Here is a 20,418-nt window from a genome sequence, read left to right as displayed (position 1 = left end):
CACAATATATGGTAGTTTGGGCCTCCTGTTTCTGGGCTGTCTTATCTCTGTTTCAGTGCCATCTATGCCAACTTCAGCTGCTCTAGCAGAGGGAAAAACAACAACTTCTGCCAGTCCCATGGCTGATGACTTTGGTCCAAGCTTGGACCACTGCCTCTTCTTATAATTCTGCTAATTCCTCAGAGGACAGCCAGCTCCAGTTCTGTTGCCTCAGCTGCTTTTGCACTTTGTCAGGTTAAGAGCCAGTGGCTTAGGGATTTCTTCTCTCTCTCCTCCTGCCCTGCTCCTTTCTTCCCCCAGCATCTTCACAGCAATCCCACCCTGCATCAGCATCCCTATGTGCAGTAGATGGAAAGGGAGTAAGTGGTGGGAGATATGCTCAGGGTGCAAGGTGCTGGGGAGGGGGTTCCGAGGGTACCAGGCTCACAGCTCCATTGCAAAGCATCTTTCACAGTGTCTAGACACCAGCTGCTGTGTTGCCATGGAAACTCTCCAACTTTGGCTGATGGGAGGGAGCAGTGAGGTCTCCAGAGAAATGGGAGTGGTGGCAGAAGAGGGTGGAGAGGGAAAAGGGAGGATGTTCCTTGTAAATGTGAAGTGTTAACCCTGTTACAGCTACATTTGCAAATATGTTTGCTTCCTGCAGGATGGGAAAGAGAAGCTTCCCTTCTTTCTGCCACTGCCATTTCCTTCCCACACCACCAAGCTGAAAGGTTGAGACAATTACATGCCTACTGCTGGCTGCTTGTTTATTCCTGCCTACTCTCAGCACTTTTCGCCCTAACTCTCTGTGTACAGTACCTATAACTAGGAAATTGCAATCCAGCTAGGACTGAGAAAAGCCTACCAGAGTGGTTAGGTTTTCAGACAGTAAGAACTCCTTAAACAATGCCTCTTTCTTGGCCACCATCACTGCTCCAAGCAAATGCAACTCCAGGCAGGACAAGGTGCTCCTCTTTGGCAGCAGTGTGATCTGTAAGGGTGCTTCTGTGGGGATGCTTTGTTGCACCAGAAAGTGGTGGGCAAATGGCAAGTTATGTAGTACAGTGGCTGAGTGGATGTCAAAGAGCACTTTTGGGATGAGGGTGCCTTGGAGGCAGATGCTTTGCACTGGTAATGAGTGGCTTCCTGCTAAACAGTGTCAAAGGTGCTGACCTCGAGGAATCCTACCAGGGTTCCACGACCTTTACAGTCAGGGAGCCTCAAGTGAAGAAATGGGAAGTGACTTGTACAGGGTATCCCCAGCTAATCAGATGGGGTCAGAGCTGATCTGATTCCAAATCAGTTGCTCAGCTGCACTGCTGTAGAAGAAAGGCTCCCTTCAGAAGAGGTTCCATGCTACTAGCCTCTCCATCTCTCCCAAAAGAGAGAGGCAGAGTCAATGATGCCTCTGCAGATACTCAGACCACAGGTCTTCATTATCCACTGACTGACTGTCCAGCAAGGTAATGTACTGGTTTTTTTAGAGAGTATCCAGACTGTACTGGATATAGAAGATAAAACTGGACATAATATCTGGATCATACATTTATGACGAACTCAGATCTTTGTGAACATCAAAAGTTGTCTCCATTGTGATCTTTCCAAATTGCTACAGGTGGTCAACAATGTAAGTATCTGGTCTTTGTCACAATAAGAGTTGATCTAACTCAGAATCACAGAGGTATTTTATCCTTGAGGAATCCCACTGAAGAAAGCAAAGGCTTTTATCTGCATTTTAGAGTGAGCAAAGTATTGAGAATTGGACTGTGGTTACAAAAATCTTGTGATGTACCCAGGACATTGAGTTCCCTTGGCTCTTCATTCCAGCATCTTAACTAGCCACTCTGTATACAGCAGCACTTTCCTAGGTGTAATGCCTTGGGCATTCCACACAGCCCTAATTTAAGGATAAAACTGGAGATGCAGCAATCTCAGCAATACACTCCAACCACCACAGGAAGGCAGGTAGAAGAAAGGCGTTCATTACTCCACCTTAGGAAAATGTAAGAATAAATAACATACAAATTGTTCTTTTCTTTTCTCCCACCCTGACCCTATTGATTTCACCTAGGTTCTGCAGACCAGAAAGGCTACTTTTTAAAATTCCTTCAATACCTTGTGAGTCTAACAGCTTGAATATAGAAGATTTTACTTGCTTCCAGCTGTGGAATGTAACAGTTGGCAGCTGCTCTTGGCATATATATGGGAAAAGAGGATGTCCCCATCTCATGCGTTCTTTTGTGTCACCCATCTTTTCCCTCTTGCTGGATCAGGCTCTGGAGGATGGTTTAAAGACAGAGGGCGTGTGAGGGGACAGGAGAAAAAGGTCTTGATAAGACATATCCCTTTGTTCTTTAGTCTCTTTAGGGTGGCTGCTCTGTGAGGTCATAGGGGAGAAATCAGAGGAAGGTTAAGCAGAAACAAATATACCCTGAGTAAGTCATGGACAAGTGGGCAAAATACAGTCTTACTGAAGCAATCGATAGTGATTCCTCTACAGCTAGGACATTTCTAGCAAAGTAATTAATTCAGGGAATGAAGCTTTACAGCACTTTGGAGATGGAGGTTTGGGTTTGGAGAGGCCTGGCAGATGCACAGAGAATAGCACAGCAAGTGACAGAATTTTGATGGACAGATCAGATCCTCCAAGGTCTGCCCATCTTACAGCTCCACTGATGAGCCTGGCAATTGTGGTAGGATCAGTAGGGGGATAAAAATGAACCCAAAACTGTGGCAGACTGCTGGCATTTACGCACTGCTGAGCCTGAAGTAAATAGGATTAAAGAGAGGAAGGAAATATGCAGAATGCTAGAGACTTTGGGTTCTCCATCTACAGATCCCTCCTCATCACACAGACAAGCTGTGAGGTTGGTCTTCTCTCCTGCTCCAGCAAAGCTGGCCAGGAAAAAGAGGCCAGAGGATAAAATCTTCCATAATTGCAGCAAAAAGGTCTAGAAATTCCTTCAGTGCCTCCAGAATTAATGTACTGTTTCTCTGCTCGTATTCCTCCCCCTTCAGCTGTCGGTGGCAGGAAAACAAATTGCTGCAGCCCTTACTACAAACCATGCTCCTACCTCCCTTCCCCCAGCCCAAAAGACATGTGCCATTCATAAGCTTTCTGACTGCTGGTCTCCATTATTAAAGCCTAGAAGGTTGATAAATTGGGAATTCATGGAGCCTGTAAGCCTCCAACAACCAGATTGCCATGGAAACCAGAGGCAGCCTCCATCTCCAGCAGAAACGATATTGATCTAGCTGAAGGCAGGGAATTACAATCAAGGAGAGGATATAAAATGTCTCTTTTTCTTCCCTTTGCCATCCTCCCATTTTGTGTTTAAATGAAGGAGAAATTTCATTTAGAGATCATTAGTTTGTTTCTGTCCATCATCCTACGTACACCAAGGCTCTGCAAACTGGATGCTAAAAAAGAAGTGCTTGTTGTCAGGCCTTCCACAGCCATCTTGTTGATAACTGTCCCCCATCAGTAACAGCTCTTTGCGTCAAAGATATTACTCATATTTCCCATAGACACAGCTGGTGTGCACACACATATCCCTTTTGTGAAGAAAAGGCACTGGAACACAGTCGCTGCTTTCTAGGAGGCAGTTCAAGCTCAATGCTGGACCCACTGAAGCTTCTGGAAGCCTTTGCTCTTCATTTCAACAGGAGGAGGTCAACACGTGTTATGACAGTATAGACACAGGAAGAAGCATTTTGAACTATGAGTGCTTGGGAAATCCTCAATTCGCGATATCACAAAGTGACACAGCTGGTGCAGAGAAACCCTCCCCTCTGCCCCAAATTCCCTGCCTGGGACTGGTTAACCACAGTCCTCCAGGGAGGGAAAGATCAGGAGTCACAGTACCCATACTGTAAAACCAGGTGTGCAGCTGGACACCTTCCCCACCTCACACTGCAAAGGCCAGATCCTCTTTGATCAGTCACGCATCCCTTGAGTGCCCATCAGAAAGCCTGAGGGTTGGGAGCTGAAAAGCCACAGCTTGACTTAAGGTCAGACTTCACAGTCACCTCTTCCATCCTGGGAAATCTCTGTGACCAGAGGTGTGGTGATGCCTGCCCAGTAAGTTTTTTGCCCTAGGTAAAAAGATGGTATCCAGCAGCCCTGTGCCTGGTGCTGGCCATTTTCAGAGCTGAGTTGCACAGCAGGAGGGAAGGAGCTGCCTAGAAAACCATTCATGAGCAGTCTTGTTGCCATCAGCAGTCTTCCCTGCTAGCATCAGTAATTCTGCTTTTAATTCAAATCTGGGAATTTTTAATTTTTGCTTTTTTTTTTTTTTTTTTTTCCCCCAAAAGCTCAACTCTTTTCTCAGTTTGGGAGGCACTTTCCAGCCCTGGAACTTTCTGAGCACTACATCAAACGAACTGGTGTGGCTGTCCCACAGTAGCCATCTCAGTGTAATTGGCTTTTCACAACACCAATTCAATCAGGCGGGTAATGAATTTGACCTTGAGATGAATGCACCCAATGGGGCAGCTGCAAATGCTGGGGAGACCTCACAGGAGCACAGCGAGACAGCCCTGCAGCCCATGCACAGATGGCTGTGCTGTGGCAGCGCAAGGTCAGGTTGCATCATCTAACACCACGGAGCAGCAGTTATGTCCGAGTTGTTGATAGCGAAGGCAAAGCTCCTCCTCAGTAATGTCCACTATGGTGGAAAAGAGTACCCTTAGAGGGTACTAAGATGGCAATAGCCTACTTGTTAAGACTGGTGAGATAGCATACAATGACAGGGCTTCTCTCCTTCATCAAAGGGCATTTCAACGCTGCTGTGGCTGTCCCCTTGCTAACACTGCCAGCTATGGGGCAAAGCAGTAGCCACTTATCCACTATCTCACACATAGCCAAAGTCTGTTATGAAGCTCAGCTCTGCACAGGTCCAGAAAAGGCTGAGAGAAACCACAGCTCCCATTTGCAGAGTTTCTAAGATTTGGGCTAAGATGGAGTAACCCATACTTTTGTCTTGGGCATTGTAGTTTTGACAGTGGTTGCCACAGAAAAGGATCTTATCTGAGGCGTGAACCCACCAGGCCTGAGCTGCTCTGAAATTACTCTAAAATTACACAGAACTATAGGAAGTGCCACCCCACCATTTCATGCTCATGTTGTCTCCCTGGTCCTCCAGCTGATTTATTGTTAAGGTCCTTGGCTCAGGTATTGTCTGGTGGTCACAGAGTGATGTTGTGAGATATCCATGTGAATGAACATGTCTCTCTTACTTTTCCTCTCCTGCTGAAGTTGTTCCACTTCCATAAATCATTAAATATTCATTGGGCCAGAGGAAAACATTTACTCTGTGGACCAGTGGTGAGGGCACTCATCTGGAATGGGGGAGACCAAACTCTACATCTTGGCTCCAGCAAATTATAAATAATTTATACAAAGTAGAACAGCTTCAGCAGGAAGGATCAGGGGAAATTTTGTTCAGCAGCCCAGTGGCTTGCTTGAAAAGCTCAGTGGATTTCAGCTTCCCAAGGTAAGGCACAGGGTCATCTTGTCTCCTCTTCCATTCAGGGAGTACCTGACCTTCACATGCTAGATACTCTAAAAGCAGGCAAAGAGTTCTCTTACTACATCAACTTTAAAATCCCATAATTCCTGGTACTGGTACATTATGTTCAATTTTGACAAATTAAAGGGTTCTTTAATAAAAACAAGTTTCACAGAAAAATTCCAGCCCAGCAGGACTCAGAAGCCCTGCACGGAGACAGCTTGAATTGCAACTGTTTGGTAAAAGCACATGTATGTGTTCTGCTAGAAACAAGGACAGGAAGTAGTTGCATGCTACAGCAGTTAGGAATGGGTGGGATTTTTCTCTTTCTTCCCTGATCTGGAAATCAGTAACTCCATCCATCTTTCTCATAGTCATTTGGCTTTAGCCATGAAGAAGGTTTCTAGGTGGAGGCACAAAGAAGCATTTTCTTTCTCACTTTGCGTCTCTTTATTGAGTGCAGTGAATACTGTTGGATTAGTATCTCTAGAAACCAAGGTCTGCTGTTCCTTCAGACAGTGCTGTGCATTTCTTCTCTGTGCCTTTCTGCTCGGCTTCGTGTGTGTTTGGGAGAGATTGTGTCACAGACAAGAGGTCAAAGTCAGTCCCTGTGCCCGGCCACCATGTTTGGCCACAATGACAAGTCTCCCAACAAAAGCTCAGCAGCAGTGCTGGGATGGGTTTGCACCGAGTACCTTCATCCCCAAAGATAAGCTTAAAGCTATGTGCCGAAACTGTTTACACCACTGAGGGATCCCTCAAACACTCACCAGTCCCACTGGCTTGCAAACCTGCAGCACCCTGAATGTCCCTGCTGAATAGTAGGAGCTTTATCATGGGACAAGTGTAGGACTGAGCAGGTGTGATACAGAGTTAGGATATCTAGGTGACAGTCATGCCTGCTCATTGTTTGGCAACAAAGAAGGTACCTCCTTTCACTATGCTTTCACCATCTGGATCCCTGGTGTACCAGTTAAATAACAGACTGTGAATGTGGACAAAGGGCCAGACAGAATTGCTGATGATATGAATTATAGCAGCCTTCTGAAGATAACCGCACAGCAGCCCTCTGATCAAACCCTGTGAGTTACATCCTTTCTGACCACAAAGGAAAGCAGACAACCAATATTACAGTATTGCACTGAACTTCTTCCTCCCAGACCATTTGTGATCAGATCTATGATCAAGACCACAGACTCCTTCAACCTGCATGTCTTTCTGAAGTGCAGCAAGGCAGGCTCCTGCCAGGGTTTGGTCTCCTGTGGCATATCCCTTGTTTAAGCACTGATGGCTGAAGACTACTCTGAATTACTTACAACATTTGATGGTGAAATCACAGGTGAAATCCTAGCCTTATATAAGTTAGTGAAGCTTAGATTTCAGTCCTGTAGCTGCAGGTATAGCTGGTAAGCAATGTCTCAAAACAGGCTGTAAAAGACAGGAGGAAGGAAGGAAGAAAAAGAGGAGCTGAAAAAATTTGCGGTAAGTAGCATAGGGTGTCTAAGCTGGAATACATACTCTTTGATTTCTACACCCACACCCAAAGAGGGTAGAGTCCTATAATCATCTGAAAACTAGGATCTTGTGGACTTAATCCATACAAGCTTGAATTCACACCTCACTCTTAGAAGCTTGTGTCATAGAAACATAGACTCACAGAACTGCCAATGTTAGAAGATACCTTCGAGATCACCAAATGGCTTGCCTAGAGTTTGCAATCCCACCACTGCTGCTAAGCCACTACCAGTAAACCATGTTCCTAAGCACCACATCCATGTGTCTTTTAAACATTTCCAGGGATGATGACTCTACCATTTCTCTGGGCAGCCTGTTCTAGTGTGTGATAACCCTTGCCATGATGAAATTGTTCCTAACATCCAGCCTGAACCTTCCCTGGTACAACCTAAGGCTGTTTCCTCTTGTTCTGTCACTTATTGCAAGTGAGAAGAGACTGACCCCCACCTCGCTCCAACCTCCTCTGAGGGAGCTGAGAGTGATGAGGTCTCCCCTCAACCTCCTCTTCTGAAGACTAAACAAACCCAGTTCCCTCAGCCATTTCTCATTTGTGTTCAAAACCCTTCAGCAGCTTTCAGCTCTTCTAAATCAGTAAGTGCCCAAAACCTTTAAGAACAGCAGAGGTTTTGAAAAGTACTTTCCACCACCCCAACTTTAAATCACTTTTACTTTATTCCATCTTCCATCTCTTCAAAGCTGCTAAGACAGTTCTGCCAAAGTCAGCAGCACTGGGGTTGCTCCTGCACACTTGTCACAGCTCTCACTTCTGACTTCCCTTTCCCTATATGTGAAATGCATTGCACTACTTTAGCACTGGAATTTGGATGCTCTTCCAAATGACTTCATTAAGCCCTGTAGGTTACAGGTAATGCCTGATTATCACTACCAGCATTCCCAATTACTGTGTTTTGCTGAAGAAAGATGAAGAGGTTGAATAGTGTCTTCCACCTTCTGCTTTCTTTCATAATGAAATAAGAACTCATTTGCTATTGCCTCAAGGTACAGCTGGAAAGTGTGTGGTCCTTTGAACACTGGATAATTAGGACCTTATGACCTTTGTCTAAGATTTATTAACATTATTATTTAAGTCTCACTTTTCCTGTCATCAGAAGAAGAGTAGTTTCCTTTACATCTCTGGGCCCTGTCCAGATTTCCACAGTTCTTTTCCTGACTACTCTGCAGTACTGCAAAGGGCAGGTGTCCAACATGGGCTCCCCGCTGCCAGGACCTCAGCTGAGATTTTTCAGCTCTGTTCCAGTGTTCCATGCTGATAGTGATGTAGCTCAGGATACTGGAGGAAAAAAGAAACATTTCCACAGATCACTTTCACATTTGGTGATGATAAATCCAAGGTTCTTTATATGGTACAGCACATTAGAGCTTCGGGACTTTAGCAGAGAACACAGAACTTGAAAGTCACAGTTCTAGTAACCTGCAAAACCAGATCAGACTCTCCTTCAGAGAAAGCTGAGCACAGAATAGCAGCACTCTCCATCATTCATGCATTATTGTTAAGCGCCTCCTCTACTTTTTGCCTGAAAAACATTCAGCATCAACAAAGAGGAAAGATGGGGAATGAAGAAGCCTCCTTTAAGTCAAGCTTGCAGCATGGATGTAGTCTTAAGGCAGACATTATGGCTAGAGACATGTTAAAACTGAGATTGCTTAAGTAGGTCTTTCATAGGTCTGGGGTTAGAAATCCAGAACTGGAGTGGGAGCCTATCCCACAGAGATGATGCCAGTGGCTTGACCTGTAAGCCTCCTATCACAGCCTACAAGTGGTTCTTGTAGCCACTGCCCAATCTCACAGACCATCATATGGCTGGACAGAATATTTGTGCAGAGCCTTTACAAAGAGAAGAATTCCCAAGTCCGCATCAGACCTGTTTATAATTGCAGTCTCCAGTGCTCACTGGATAGCTGTGTTCAAAACAGGAAGATGTTGATGTGAATAAGGACTGGGATGAGGAGCAAAACAGAAGAAACATTGCCTTTCTGAAAACATGTGTATACAAGTGCAGTCTTTTCTGGACTAATGTATACAGTGTTTGTCACCACATCTCATAAATGACATTTCCAGATTTAAAAGGGGTATCAAGAAAAGCAACAAAGATGCTAAAAAACGTGGGAATAATTTCATATTAAAACCAACTGAAAGCACTGCACATGGCTGGGCTAGCCACTAGGCAGAAGACAGATACTCTCTGTTAGCCCCTCCGTCTTCCCAAAGGGAAGAGAAAATAAATAAGGGAGCCTTATATGTTGGAAAACAAAACCAAACCAGCATTAATGGAGATACTAATAATAACAATAAAATTAAATATGTACATATATACAGAAACCCATTATCAAATCAAACTGCTCTGATGGCAATTATGTCACCATCACCACTGATGCTGTGGACAAGCACTGGGGAAGTCCCAGACTGCTCTCAGCAGCAGATTGGAACCAGATTCAGGACTTGGATTCTGGAACTGGATTCAGGAACACACAGATTGGGATCACTCAGACACTGGCCATTGAAGAAGATACTTTAACTCTTATGATCCCTCGACTTTATATTGAGTATGATGTATATGGAACGGAATATCTTGTTGGACAGTTTAGTGTAGCCATCTGTTCACTCCTCCCACATGTGTGACCTCTTACTTTGCATCACCCCAATGTGGCACACAAGCCTGTGTGTGCCAAGTGACCTTGGTTTCTGCAGAAGTATAAGCAGTAGCCCTTCTGCACAACAACCCTTGGTACTAGCTGTAACCATCAAGCTAGGCTTTATCACTTCTAGAAGCAGATGTTGTCTGTGAAAATGTGCTGTTAACTTCAGAAGTGCAGTTACTGAGAAGAGACTGAGGTGAGAAATAAAATCACTGAACAGGATTGGTTCTGTTCTAGCTCAAAGCAGGACAATGTGTTTTCTTCAGGAAAGAGATAAATGTACTATGCCCTCTGTACATATGTGAGTACTATATGATGCTATAGACAATAACCAATGGCATAAAGTGAGGCTATCGCTTGCACTTCCTGTGAAATAACACAAGAAAAGAAAGTTATTTAAAGCCATGGTGTCCAATTCACTGTTGAACAATGCTGCCATTGTGCAGGTAGTTGGAGTTGGGAAAGCTATTGACAGTTGATTGGATATTGCACATTTATATATATGCCATATAAAGCCACAGTTATAATTAGTATCAAAGGTGATAACACATCATCCTTTAACTTTTAAACCAAATCCTAGGCAGCAGTTAACAGGAGTAGTAGTAGAGTAGTATTTTGGCCCAAAGTTGCCCATAACAGTATCTGGTCCTAGCCACTGCAAGAAGTACAATACATGGATGTGAGGCCTGACCTGGCTTGGCAGTTTCTGTGTTTCTCTACCAGTTATTTGCATGGACCCTTGGGATTACAATTTCACCCTGCCGGAGTCTGTGGAGTTTCCACAGAGATTGGAAGTGATCACTGCACTGCAGCTGATAATCCAATATTAATGCACTCATTATACAGCTCTCAAGGAATGTTCTACTAATCTGATCATGCTGACCGGATGAACCTTCCCAATCCCTTTCCTCAACACATCAGTCATTTGTACCAGAGTCAGTACTGCTGCCTTTAAACTATTGCTCCATGGAGCTGCAAATCCCAGCTGACACTCTGCAAGCTTATATCTATCTGAAAAGTTTAGCCTATGTGATTCTAGTTTAAAGAGATGACACTGGTGGTGATGCAGAACACTGCTGGTGGCTACAGCAAAGAGCTGTCACCTAAATTGCATTGTCCATCTGTCTATTCTAACTATTGGTCTGCCATCTGAGCTGTTCTCAGCATAAAATTTGGATATTTATGGCAGAAAGTTTTCCTCCCAGGTGGGGTTTTAGAGCATTTTCTGAAGAAGATCTGAGTGCAGCTGTAATGAGTAGACAGCAATTTCGAACAAAATCTAGGTTGAGTTTAACCACCTTGGCTGTAGAAACCTGTGTGTTAGTGTGAGTCACCACAACACGAGTGTACACCATGAGATTAGTATGTGCTGTCTCAAACAATACCACTTGTAAGAGCTTCTTGCTACAGAAATATGTAAGAGTGTCATGCTCTCAGGAAACTTCGATATGAGACCTAGAAAGTGTAGTATTGTACAGATTCAAGACTGATAACTTTGTTCATCTGGAAGAATACTACAAAGATGTGAAGGAGATTAATGTTGGTCAACCAGTTCATGAACAGGAATTCCTGCCACAATGATGATCAGAGGACTGGATCACCTCTCCTATGAAGACAGGCTGAGAGAGTTGGAGCTGTTCAGCCTGGAGAAGAAAAGGCTATGAAGGAGACCTTATAGCAGCCTTCCAGTACTTGAAAGGGACTTACAGGAAGGCTGGGGAGGGACAGTTTAGAAGGGCTTGTAGTGACAGGAGGAAGAGCAAAGGTTTTAACTTAGAGCAGGTTTAGGCTGGGCATAAGAAGAAAGTTCTTAAAAAGGAGGGTGGTGAAATACTGGAACAGGTTGTCCAATTGGTGGAGGCCCCATCCCTGGAGATATTCAAGGTCAAACTTGATGGGGCCCTGGGCAGCTTGATCTAGCTGTCAATGTCCCTGCTCACAGCAGGGAGGTTGAGCAAGATGACTTGCAATGGTCCCTTCCAACCCGATGCATTCTATGATTCTGTGCAGTGTTCCTTGATCAATGAAGAGGGGCTCATCTGATGCTGCCACACCTGTGGTTCCCAACACCTGAAAGACTGCTGTAACCTTCCCTATAATTACTTTCTTCACAAAATAAACCATTTTAACCAGTTTTGAAGTCTTACTGAGGTCCCAAAAGAACTAGTACCTCCTCGGTGCAAACCAGTGGTTAACTGGCTCTCCCTAAGTGGCCTTTTCCAGAGTCAGCCCACACCTTGTCATCAGTGAACATGCTTAGTGGCAACTAAGATTTCATTAAAAGACATCAGGTCCGGCTTCACCGTTACTCCACTAGCGCAGTTCCCAGCTATACAGGTAAACTGCATCTCATTTGTTGTGGGTTAAGGGTGGACCCTAATGTGGGTGGGAAGTGGACCCAAGGTGGGCAGGGGAAGGGTGTCTGGATCATGTTTATTCCACTCCCATTTCCTGTCTGGACTCTATATAAGGGAGAGTAACTTCCTGCTTCTCTCTTTTGCTTTGCCTCCCTGTTCCTGCGGCTGCTGCTGACCACATGCCCAGGCCTACTACCTTATGTGGGGGCCTCCAGCCAAAGAGAATCCTTTGCCATCCAGAGAATCCTTTGCCATCCAGAGAATCTTTTACCATCCAGAGAATCCTTTGCCATCTAATCTGGTTCTGTATATATATCTGTATATATTCCTTTCCCTAATACTATTTTACCTTCCTTTCCCTTAAATACCTTTTATTTTTTGTTAAAATTACTTTTTTTAACTTCCAAGTCAGTGCATGGCTGTTCTTTCATTGTTTATGCCTTTGTCTTCTCCTGCCTAACTTTCCCACATGGAGGGAAGGGGAGAGGGGAGAGGAGGGCAACACTGGGTTTTTTGGCTCTGGGAAACCTTAAACAGCAACATCATTAGAAGATAGCAGACCTGAGAATCACATGGGAATAGAGATAGTATTTCACTGCCACAGAGGAGGAAATCCTGTACCTGTAGTAGGTAGTGTGTAGGTTTCGTGTTCTCTGGAAAATTGTGATAGACCACTTTCCTCACCCTGTCCCTCACATGGCTGTTAGCACCAATGCAAAGCAGGCATTTGTGTGAAACACAAATCACAGAATCACAGAATGTTTGGGGTTCAAAGGGACCTTGAGAGATCATCCAGTCCAACCCTGCCAGAGCAGGATCACCTATACCAGGTCACACAAGTGAGTCTTGAATATCTTCAGAGAGGGAGACTCTACAACTCCTCTGGGCCGCCTCTTCCAGTGCTCTGTCACCCTCACTGTGAAATAATTCTTCCTCCTGTTTCCATGGAACTTCCTATGCCTCAACTTCCACCCATTGCCCCTTGTCCTGTCATTGGGCATCACTGAGAAGAGCCTGGCTCCATCCTCTTGGCACTCAACCTTTATGTATTTATAAACATGAATAAGGTCACTCCTCAGGCTCCTCTTCTCCAAGCTGAAGAGCTCCAGTTCCCTCAGGCTCTCCTTGTAAGGAAGATTTTCCACTCCCTTAATTATTTTCGTGGCTCTGCACTGGACTCTCTCAAGCAGTTCCCTGTCCTTCTTGAACTGAGGGACCTGGAACTGGACACAATATTCCAGATGTGGCCTCACCAGGGCAGAGTAGAGAGGCAGGAGAACCTCTCTCCACCTACTGACCACACCCCTTCTAATACAACCCAGGATACCATTGGCCGCCTTGGCCACAAGAGCACATTGCTGGCTCATGGTCAACCTTCCATCCACTAGAACCCCCATGACTTTTCCCCCTTCACTGCTCTCCAGCAGGTCAGTCCCCAGCCTATACTGGTACATGGGGTTGCTTTTTCCCAGGTACAGTGCTTGTACCCATGTAGAAACAATGCAATGCAAAGATAAAGAACTTCATAACAACTGAGGACTAGGGACATAACTTTGATGCCTTTAAGCATGTTGCAGGTAACCTGAATTTCATTTATATTCTTACTTTGTTTCTGTAGTAGTACTACAGACAAGAAAATGCTGGCATGATTCTTTAGTGTTGTTCACTCTGGGACAGTCATGGGAAGTCTACTCTATTTGCATTGCTTACCTTGGCTGCCAGGTGTAGCAGCAGAGATAAGCTCCCATGAAACAGGAATGGCCTCAAAGGTGGTGTGCCTCATGCCAGCTACCCATGGGCCAAGACTAAAATTCCAGTTATAAATTGTCATCCTCTGCATAGTGCAAGCTGTACTTTCTAGTTGGTACATGACAATAGACAGGCTTCCTTTCCAAATCTTTATATGGCCAGTCCTCCCCAGGTGCAGCAAGTATTGTCTTGCCATCAATACATCAACTGAGCTGAAAACAAAGAACTGATTCAGCTCTAAACCATAAAAAAGAATCTGTAGGGACCTGCTCCCTCTAAGGAAGTGGAGAGAAGATGGTGCCTCCCAGTGCTCCTGCCTTGCAGGATAGAGGGCCCTGGGGGAACTGCTGGCCCGTTTGCATGCAAAGCAATTGTCATCTGGCTGATTTTTCCTTTCAGCTGTGAAAATGGCTCCATTGTAATGCTAGTTCATCAAGCAGGAGAAAGTATTCTTCATTTCTCAGCAAAAGAAGATCCATTTGTTTCCTTAGGCACAATTTACTCTTTCACATTTCTGGGCTTTGTTGTATTCTTACCTGACAATCTGAGAGTGCTTTTGATGTGAGAGCTAGCCAGATTTGGAGGTAAGACTCAAAAACCTGGGAAAGTACAAAGAGAATCTGACACTGTGTGATATTCACCTCCTCTTCTCCCCATAAGGCACGCAGTATCCAATCTTCTCCTATAGTCTGCTGTGCTGGATGCTGATCTCACTTCAAACCTGCACTAATATAAACTCTTCCCAGCAACTTTGATGGAAACTCTCTGGATTTACGCCAATGCAATCTAGATTAGAATAAATCTTACCTCCTCATCCATATGTAATGCATAAACCTTCTCCTACCACTTTTGAATTTTGTCCTGTTGAGTAGGTTGGCATCTGAGGGAGCCTCTCTAAGCATACCAACACCAAAGAGACAAAAGTTGGATCATAACAAAAAAGCCTACAAATAAAAGCCTTGGCAATTGGTGCTCGGTGAAGAGAACACTTTCTTGGCATGCAAATCACCAAGGAAAGACATGAAGAGAACTAAGAGACTGTCCTTACATCAATCCCCCACTGCTGCTGAGCAAAGCCCACTGACTGATTCCATGCCTTACCCAGATTGGAACCCATCTGCTTTTTCCATCTATCTTTTGTTATGTTGAGGATTGCTTAGAAACTGACCTACTGTACAACTGGGAATGCCAGGGGTTCCAGATCATCAAATACTGGGTATAGGACAGTTGTTTGAAGACCTTTCATAAGCCTTTACCAACAGACAGGTAGAGTATGCGGAACTGAGTAGCAAGGACAGATGAGGGCTGTCAGGGCAATTAGCTGACAGTATGCCAAATCTGTCCTCCACTTCAGCCTCTCCTCCATTCCAGGAACAGTACATATTTAAATTAGAGAAGAGTAGATTTAGGTTGGACCTTAGGAGGGAGTTTGTTACCATGAGGGTAGTGGAACACTGGAACAGGTTGCCCAAGGAGGTAGTTGAGGCCCCATCCTTGCAGATATTCAAGACCAGGTTTGATGGGGCTCTGGGCAACCTGATGTAATGAAGGATATACCTGCTTACTGCAGTGGGGTTGGACTAGATGACCTTTGGAAGTCCCTTCCAACCCAAACCATTCTATAATTCTGTGATTCTACAATTAAGAATTGTGCACTTCTCTTTATCTGCTTAGTTTCCCCTTTCCCCTCTTCCTGTCTTTTTTTGTTTTGCCCTTAGATGAAAGCAAAAGTATCTTCTGGATATAAATGAAATCTCCTTGTCTTGTGCTCTTGTTTGCACTGGGCAAGATATCCACAGATAACAGAATACAGCCATTGTAGTAAAATTGAAGGCAGAGGAACATCACCACACAAAAGTAGCACAGTCGGCACACCTCACAGTAGTAGCAGCCAAGCATGCCATGGCAACCAGCCAACACTGGCTAGGAGCCAATTTGATTTATTTTTGGCAGCCTGACACTGCATACTACTGTGCCAGTCTTCGATCACAGAAATGATAAGAGATGACCTTTGAAAGCCAAGGGGATGACTTCTGGGAGAGGGGGACTGATGAAGCTGAAAGAGGATCTGTCTCCAGGCTGGAGGAGCAATGGAGTGGCAGATGTTTGGTAGCACTTCCTCTTTCATGAATGACCATCACATCCGTGCCAGCAACTACCATTACTGTGTTTGCTGGGAGAAAGGTCAAGACATGGTCAACGTCCTTAAGTCAGAAAGGGTAACTACCAAGAAAGAAATAGAGAGGTTTAAAGAGATGAGAGGATAGTAATTGGATGACAATAAGAAAAAGAAAAAAACAGGCTTTCTATCAGGAAACCTTTCCTGTCTGTGGGAATTGCGATACTGTGATGATGCTCTTTTGTGGAATATTCTTTAAGGAGAAAGCAGCTTCTTAATATTCTGGGCATTGTGCTACAGAAGGTATTACAGAACACAACCCAGAATCCTCAGAGAGATGGACAAAAAGGCCTATTTAGTCTTTTTTGTGTTTGTGTGCATTTCTTTCTTGGATGGCTCTGAGGGCACTTACCCAGCTGTTTGAGTTTGTGACTGGAAGGTTGATATCTGGAACAAGAATTTAGGAAAAAAAAAATCTATATTCATTAGCATATTAAAGAAACTATCAGTCTGACTGTGGCCACACGCTTTCCATGTTTGCTTTCTGCAAACACTGGTAAGCCTGAGTATTGCTGCATGAATATGGAACAAGCATAAAAAGATGCACATACTGGCCTTCAACACTCAATCTCTTAAAACTGATTTTAAAATATATGTTTAATTGTAGATTTTCCAACTTACTCTGTTAGCTAGACATTTATATAAGTAACAGTATCATGTGCAAACGTCTATTAATTCATGCATTTAAATGGCCACTTCGGATGATGTGGTCATGAATGGTTGGCCACTCCAAATGATGTTCAAGATAACAAGAGCATGGGAAAGATACCTGCAAGTAATTTAGAATACTGCATAGAAATAAACCATTCATTGACAAATGGTGACTCAAAACAGGTAAAATTAAGCAAATTAAATAGCCTGCTACTATGAATTGCCTAGCTCTATCCATTAGAGCAGATTAATCTGAATAAAAATAGAATGCTAATTCAAAGCAAAATCACTATTCCTGTTAAGGAATAAAGCATCCCATGTCTTAAATAAGAGTCAATTAGTATTCATTATCCTCTATACAGAGGATTCAATGATTCACTTTGTCCTTTTTTTCCCATTGATGTTTGTACCTTTGCCCAAATATAAAAACCATGCAAGTACAGCATGCAACATACAAAATTACATTGCACAAATCACATGGCATTTATTCTGCCACTCATCTGATCACATAAAAGTAAGAACGAGGGGCTGGAGACCTGGACAACAAAAAGCCTACTTGGACAAGGCAGTTTCAAGGCTTATCTCTAGAAATGTTTAAATGATAGAGGATAAAACTAGAAACCCCTCACTGTTGTGTATATCCAGCTCAGACTCAGCACTCCCTTTGTCCATACCTTAAATCATAAATGTTCTGCATGAGCTCCTCTCCCAGTACTTATCTGTCCTTTTGGATATTTGTTCTTTCCTGTTTGTTCACTTCATTGAACAGGAACAGAGGTGCCTGAAGCCCTGAGTTACCTAGGAAGCTGGAAAGTCTAGGGAGTGGGAATTGTAATCTGTGGAAGAGAAGTAGTAGACCAAATGAAATGATGAAGAAATATCAGGTAAGTGTAACAGTGGATGCTGAGGTTCTGTAACATTTACATCAGGCTGTTTATGAGTATCAAGGTGATATGCTAATTTTGGCCCCAACAAGCTAATGAATGAAAAATACCCTGTACAACTGAATGTCTCAAGAACGTGGAGACTTGTTGTGCTCAGCATTGCCTCTTGATTGAGTTTCATGTGGTGCCTACCTCTGATGTTACCTTTTTTTTTTTGGTTTATGTTCTCTTCCTTTGACAAAGTAAGGAAGGTAAAGACCCAGAGAAAAAGTATCCTCAGGACTTTGATGGATTTTCTACCCAGCTCAGTATCACAAATCAAACCCAGCTCTTCTTTATGGTTTGTAAACACCATATCCCTGTCAAAAATGCTCACATTTGCCTCTATATTTTTTCACTTCTTCCCAGGGGAACTAATAAAGAGAGTTGCAAACATACAAGAGCCAAGAATTGAAAACACCTCCTAGAGCATATGCTTGCATTCAGCCCTCTTTTCTGTCCTCACTCTCTGAGCTGTCAGGGGCTTTAATCTTCCCTTTCCCTACTTGATCCTCTTACTGTGTGTGTCTGACCCAGCTCACATGTCTAAAAGCTTCATGCAAGTATGGTTGTCATGGGCTACTTCAAATACACAGGCTAGAAGTATTGGTGTGAATGAAACTTCAGGGAATGCTGATGACATCATGTTTCTGACTCAGATGTGGTTGTACCAGGAATCTCATCTATTCACAAGCAGATGGAAAAAAAGATCATTTTGGCTCCCTCTTGACCATCCCACCAGCAAGGGTAAACAGCCTCCTGCAGTATGAGAGTGTGAGATTTTTCAGCTCAAGTTGGCAGCCTCCACTGAGGTAGTATCAGCTCAGGCTGATTTGTTTCCTCACTGGAGCTGCCTGTGCTAGTGTGCCTGGGAAGGTTCATTTCTCTCTTTAGCATCTGCAGAGCTTGTAGAGCTCTGACAGGCTCCTCCAAGCCTCTCTGCTGGCTAACACTCTCCTGTCACCATGACAAAAAGGGCTGGATGGCACCTCCACCTTAGGGAACAGGACCCTCAAGAGGAGGTGCAGTATTTCCAAAACCTGCCAGGAATCAGGGAAAAGGGTGTTAAGCAAGAACATGCAACTCCTCCCACCCCTGAAAGACATCAAGCAGATTCCCTTGTTAACCCTCAGCCTACCTGCCACACCAGCTCGTGCTGGCCAACCTCAGATGCCTCCCCAAGAGAACAAATGTGGTATCCATTCCTGGAGAGGCCCATTCCCTAGCGAGGCACACACTCACCTGTCTTCTCTTCGGTTTGGCTGCTCTCCACTGTCTCCATTTGGGGTTGCGCTGTTGCCTTGGCAGTAGCATCCTCTGCGGCGGGGGTGGCGGTGGCAGTGGTGTCAGCAGCAGGCACGTCGGCTTGTTTAGGCTCCTCTTTGTCTTGGGCTTCATCAGCCTTCAAGGACAGCGAGTTGTCAGTGGAAGCTTTAGTGGCACTTTCCGTTTCGGCGGCAGCAGTGGGCTTTTCCTCTGAGGATGCAGCAGGAGTGGCAGCCTGTGGGGCTGGCTGCTCTGAGCCCGTGTCGGCAGCTCCATCCCCTTTTTTCTCCTCCGCTGGTGCGCTGCTGTCTTTGCTGCCCTCCTCCAGCTGGGCACTGTCAGCAGCAGCCGCTTCTGTGGCAGTGGGAGCCTCACTCTCTTTGTTCTCAGCTGCTCCACCAGCAGGGCCTTCCTCCTTCTTGTCAGTGGCCTCAGTCTCAGATGCTGGGGCATCTCCTTTCTTCTCTCCCTTGAGCTTTTTCCTTGTTATGTGTCCACGGAAGCTGGCCTGGATTTTGGTGGCTGCCTTATGAGCTTTATCTTCGGGTTTGATGCCATCTTGCTCAATCTTTTGGTCCCCATCCTCGTTTTTTTCAACCTTTGAAGAAGAACAAGGAAGGAGGGCAGAGAAGAAAACAGGAACATAAGTTAAGATTTCTTCAGCAGCCCAGACTCTGTTTTTATTTCAGATGTCCCACATTCCCCCACCTGCTAACCAGTGACAAGTTTCAAAGCATCCTTGCCATTTGGTATGAGTTTAAAGCCAGGTGGCTCTAATTTCATCCTAAGGCTGGACAGACACAGGGGGTTTGTAAGAGGAATTTAAAGCACCTCATCATCTTCATCAGCACTGCTGAGAGCACTGTGGCAGTGCAGAAAAGCTTGCACCAGCTGGGTTTTCTCAATTGCCATGATTTATTTTTCCCATCCATTTTGAAGTGCACTGATTTTTTCCCTTACTTGTTTTCAAAGCACTCTCATGAGGGGGATTTTTTCAGTCCTTCTACATTCACCTTTACCTCCAAGTGTTTGCTTGTTTTTAATGACACCTTGTTTCACAGGTGCATGACTCCAATGATGCCAAGTGTTCTGTCCTCTATAGCTTTTTGGCTCGGGGTTGCCAACAGAGAATAGTGTTGCTACCCACTCTATTGCGGATGAATGCTGTCAAACATGCTCAGGTATTCACAGGATATGCTGCTCTCGAATGCCCTGCCTGCAAGCACTCCAAGCTCCTTACCTCTGCTTCATACTCATGGTTTCAATGAAGGAATGATAGGCAGCTCTAGAGTATTGTGTCTATTTCCGGGCTCCCCAGTTCAAGAGACAGGGAACTACTGGAGAGAGTCCAGCAAAGGGCTATAAGAATGATTAAGGGAATAGAGCATCTATCTTATGAGGAAAGACTGAGAGACCTGGGGCTGTTTAGTCTGCAGAAGACAAGGCTGAGAAGGGATTTGATCAGTGTTTACAAATACCTTAAAGGTGGGTGTCAAGCAAATGGGGCCAGTCTCTTTTCACTGATACCCAGTGACAGGACAAGGGCAATGGATACAAACTGTAACACAGGAAGTTCCACCTCAACACGAGGAAAAACTGCTTTACTATGAGGGTGCCAGAATACTGGA

The 20,418-nt window shown here is 44.6% G+C and overlaps 1 protein-coding gene across 1 annotated transcript in view; it reads right to left on the bottom strand.

The window, feature by feature from the left end:
• GAP43 (growth associated protein 43) overlaps positions 1–20,047 on the bottom strand; it is a 28,465-nt gene extending 8,418 nt beyond the window's left edge. Inside the window, exons 1-2 of the mRNA XM_054387278.1 lie at positions 20,031–20,047; positions 18,767–19,464 (exon numbers count right to left, since the gene is read on the bottom strand). Coding sequence (XP_054243253.1) covers positions 18,767–19,464; positions 20,031–20,047 — 715 coding nt within the window. The remainder of the gene's footprint in view (positions 1–18,766; positions 19,465–20,030) is intronic.
• Between the last annotated feature and the right edge of the window lie 371 nt (positions 20,048–20,418).

Source organism: Indicator indicator, chromosome 1, assembly GCF_027791375.1.
Source record: "Indicator indicator isolate 239-I01 chromosome 1, UM_Iind_1.1, whole genome shotgun sequence".
Lineage (NCBI taxonomy): Eukaryota > Metazoa > Chordata > Aves > Piciformes > Indicatoridae > Indicator > Indicator indicator.
Note: the sequence above shows the minus strand (reverse complement) of the source record. Positions and strands in the feature narration are given on the sequence as shown.